At 52.9% G+C, this 4248-nt stretch overlaps 1 protein-coding gene across 1 annotated transcript; it reads left to right on the top strand.

Moving 5' to 3' along the window:
- Nucleotides 1–1122: 1122 nt before the first annotated feature.
- UCRPA7_1615 (hypothetical protein) lies at nucleotides 1123–1440 on the top strand (the record flags this gene model as incomplete). The annotated part of the gene is made up of 1 exon (XM_007914196.1): nucleotides 1123–1440. The coding sequence occupies one exon, from the start codon at nucleotides 1123–1125 to the stop codon at nucleotides 1438–1440; it is 318 nt and encodes a 105-aa protein (XP_007912387.1).
- Between the last annotated feature and the right edge of the window lie 2808 nt (nucleotides 1441–4248).

Genomic DNA, 4248 nt, shown 5'->3' with positions numbered 1-4248 from the left:
CACTCGAGACAGTCCGAGATTTCTTACGTTCGAATAAGTTTATACCGGCACTTCGATTATAAAACGATCATATCGATTCGATTCTTCAAGCAGCGCGGCCTGCTCTATTTCTCTTCCTTCTTCCGGGCCTCACAGCCACAGTTTTCTTGTTACAACATTTCGATTCTTTGGACACCACGCCAGTGGACGATCATCAAACGCCGGCTCAAAGGGACAGGACAAATCCACAACATGTCTCCAACCATGCATATGGCTGCTCCCCCGGCACCGTATACACCCACGTCAGATGCTATGGACCGCCACGATTATGGCGTGGGCAAGAACCGCAAGACCGCCTCGACGGGCGGTGGTAGAGCATGGAGCGAAGATGAGGTACGTGAACCCAGTGGCTGATAGCTGCTATCCGGCAAAGCAACGGGCGAGGGTTTGCATCCTGCCATGCCTAGACTTGCGCCAGAGGAACCATTGCCCGGCAGAGACCAGCCTCATGTCCCGAGAATCTATCGATTGACAAGCTTGCTACAGGAAGTCTATCTTCTTCAGACTCGTCTCCAGAAAATGCCATATAAGCATATCGCTGCTCATCTGAAAAAGACCGAGCTTGCTTGCCGTCTTCACTACCACCAGCTCAGCCATGGCAGCAATCGCCGCAAGAGGACAACCTCCATGTCCTCTGGCTCCTCATCTGGTGGCCATTCGCCCATCCTGCCTGCCTCTGTACCCAGTCCCATCCATGAGTCACCGAGTCGCAGCGTCTCTCCGCCTGGGTCTGCTGGTAGCTACGGTCCAGCCTCGCCTAGCACCATCCAGCTTCCCAGTATTGTGGGCGGCGTGACTGCCTCCCCACGGCTGCCGACCATACTGCCCAAGCCGGCATCCATGACGCTTGCACTGGGCACCGTCTCGCCCTCGACGACTCGTGGCTATCCGACACCCATTCACGAGGCACACCCGCAACAGCGCAGCGCTCCGCTTCTGGCCTCGACCAGCTTCGCCTCGGCAGCGGCTCAGACACCTACCACCGCCAACCCCCCACACTCGGCGACTGTAGCCCCCCTCCGCTTGGATTGTTCGGCTCTGCCTCCGCCACCGTCTTCGGCTGGTTTGAGCCACCCAGTCGACATGTCACGCCTTGGGGCCGTCTATAGTGCGCATCGCTCCAGCTTCTGGGCTGCCGTCGCCGCTGACTACGGGCCCAATGCCAGCCCTATGGTTTTGGAGCAGGCTTGGAAGAGCGGCAACCCTGCTTACTATCAGCAGACGGCTACTCCAATCACCCCTGTGGGCAGCCCTGATGACCGTGACGCCTATGGCATGAAACAGGACAAGACCAGGATTTCTGCTATTCTTGGCATCGACGCGAACCCGCGTAGCCCTAAGGAGCGCGAGATGGTTCGAAGACTTGAAGAGGAGAGGGTTATGGTGGGCGTCGGCGCCTAAACCAGGACGACATCTCACAAGTCATTACGCTATGCGTATTATTCAGTGTCTGGTCAATGGGTTGCTGCTCTTTTTGGCTTGTACCTTGCCGGCTGTGGACATGCTCCTTTTGATGCCCCGGGCATCGTCTCATCCAGTAGGGCGTCTAGTTGCGGTTTTCTCTTCGTTTCATGTCTAAACTGAATCTTTCTTGACACATTCAATTCCAGGCGGGCGTGAAACCCCGCCCATTCAAGCAAAGGATCACCTTGGACTTTTGCCTTTGCTCCAATCTTCACTTCGATCTCGAGAACTTTATATGATTGGTGGCTTGTTGATTCTTTGGAAGGGTGGTCTCATGTGCTCGCAGAATGGGGCTTGAGACAAGTTGACATGGCGGCTTGCGATACGCGCGTTTGCTTTTTCTTGTTTGTTCTACGTTTACGCCAACGCACATCACACACAGCGAGAGCAAGAGGTATGGCAGCCAGCCAGATGAGAGAATCTTTGCCTAATGGTCTAACTTGCTTCTCGTGGTGAGACTGGCCTACCAGGCTCTCCGGCAAGCGGGAGCAGGCGAGCATATCAAGAATATGGCAGAGGCTTAGACCGACTTCCCCTCCACGTTGTTTGTTTCAATTTTTTCCCCCCTCCTACTATTTTCGTTTCTTTGATTTTGGCCGTCTCTTTTTCTTTTCTCGATTTTTCGCTTTGCCGGGAAATGACGTGACGACACCACACAAGCATGCATTTTCATTACGATTCACCTATTCCACTACTCGTCTATCTTGAGCGGAGGACGAACTGTGCCTTGCGTGACGTGAGGCGTAGGCTGGAAGAGTGACTCATGACGGAGGCTTCATGGACTGGCACGGCATGTGCGCAACGCAACGGATGGGAAGGAAAAGACTACTGGCCCCTGAACCAGGAATATCGGGACTGGGCAAACTATGTATATTAGAGAACGAACGAGAGAATGAGAAGAACATGACAATCCACTGTCCTGAGATATATACGCATGTGCTCAAAGACCACTTCTGGCATAGACCGTGAAGCAGTTGAGTGGCGCAACAAGGGACGCAGACATCAGCACGATATCATGGGTCCTACACCATTTGCGATTTGCATAACGCGTGATCGCCGATACACCAGGCAAAATGGATTTCACTCAGTATTCGCTAATCATCCATCGCGAAGCCGAGTGTGTCAAAACCTGGAAGATGCAAGGTAGTTGTTACTGTACTGTACTGTTGTGCGACCCGAGCCGACCCCGGCCCCACCTGTCCGTCCCCGTCTCCTCCGAGTCTCCGGTCTTCGGCAGCATCAAGTGCCGACACTGTATAGGACCTGTACCATGGTATCTACGCTGCGATATCATGTGATAAGTATTGCGAGCGAATGCTGCATCCGTTTCGGGTCCGTCGCAGAGATATGCCGCCCCTAGATGACTATATGACATGCATAAACCCTTTTTACAAGATGACTACCTAGTCCGATCAAGTGAGTGAAGAGCGGTTGAAGACTGCGGTCCTCGGATTCTGAGACCTAGTTATTCAGTCTAGTCTAGGTAGGTAGACAAGGAGGGGTTGGTCGATCCGATATCAAAACTGCGAAAGCCATTCTCAGTGGGGCCAAGTTATTTACAGTACCTTACTTGTTCTCTTCCCTTCGATCCCCTATTTTCTTATAAATGGAGAGCTCCTGATTCGACTGAAAAGCTGCACTAGCCTTAAGCCACTGTGTTACTCTCCAACCATAGTGCAAGTAATAGACTCATGTTTCCCCCGCCCCCGCTTTGAATTTCCAAATGGTCACGGTCACAGTCACGGTCACGGTCATGGTCTGATGGTTTTGTTCACTTGACGAGATCTTTGAGTGTAGTGTAGGCTCAGCTTTCCTCGGTCATATTATAAAGAATCGATGTGATGGGCTTCCAGGACAACGGTCTCCCTCACGTAGCTTTATTTCTCCGTGATAATATCGTGGCATGCCCGTTATCTGGGCATATAGGATAACATTTCCGTCAATTCTTCGTCCCCTTCTCCCCCTGTCTTTTCTTCAGCGGGCCCCTTCATGAATTGCGTTTTACCATTTTGTAGCCTATGGGGTTGGCCCAATGAGTTTAGATCTTGCTCATGCAGAAACAGTAACAGTGGATCATTCGAAGACGGCTGTGTCCCATGCTCCTGTTCAAACCGTACAAGGCCTGATTAGTCCGTTGGCTGGCCCAGCGTTCCGAGCTCCCCTCAGTCGGCACCGTCAAGCTAAGCTTTAGGTGCTGCTGCTGCATCCGGAGCCCCACTAGGACACAAGCTGTTCTACAAGCAAGTCACGAGTCGAACGAGACTGCCCCCTCTGTCCTGTTCTCTCATTCTTGTCTTCCATGCCTGACGATCGGCTACTCTCTCTCGTGTAACTTGACCACGCTTCTGATTGACGTTTTGAGATTCAAGTGTACATCGTCAATTGTGCCAGGATGAGCTCTCAAGACAACGGGCCCGGTGGCCACCCCGCGAGAAACCAGCCCAAGCCCGGAGACTATATTGAGTGGGAGTGCTTGCCTCCTGGTGGGCCGTTAAATCGGTGGTCTCAAACCATTACCAGATCCCACGATTATCCAGGTGCCCAGGTATGTCGAGCCTTTCTGCATTATGGCAGTTAAGCAGCTACAGCATGCCTGACCTCTGCCCCGGGACCCGACTCCGTTGAGGGGGCCCCTTTTCAGTCCATGCGCCCAAGGGAGTTGCTCGTTCCCGTTCTCGAAGAAGTTTGCTGATAGGTACCCCGTGTCAGGCAATGCTCTACGGCGCTGGAGTGCCGAATCAAGAT

This window comes from Phaeoacremonium minimum, assembly GCF_000392275.1.
Source record: "Phaeoacremonium minimum UCRPA7 unplaced genomic scaffold PA7_03_scaffold_121, whole genome shotgun sequence".
NCBI lineage: Eukaryota > Fungi > Ascomycota > Sordariomycetes > Togniniales > Togniniaceae > Phaeoacremonium > Phaeoacremonium minimum.
The sequence above is the reverse complement of the archived record's forward strand: the minus strand, read 5'-3'. Positions and strand labels throughout refer to the sequence as shown.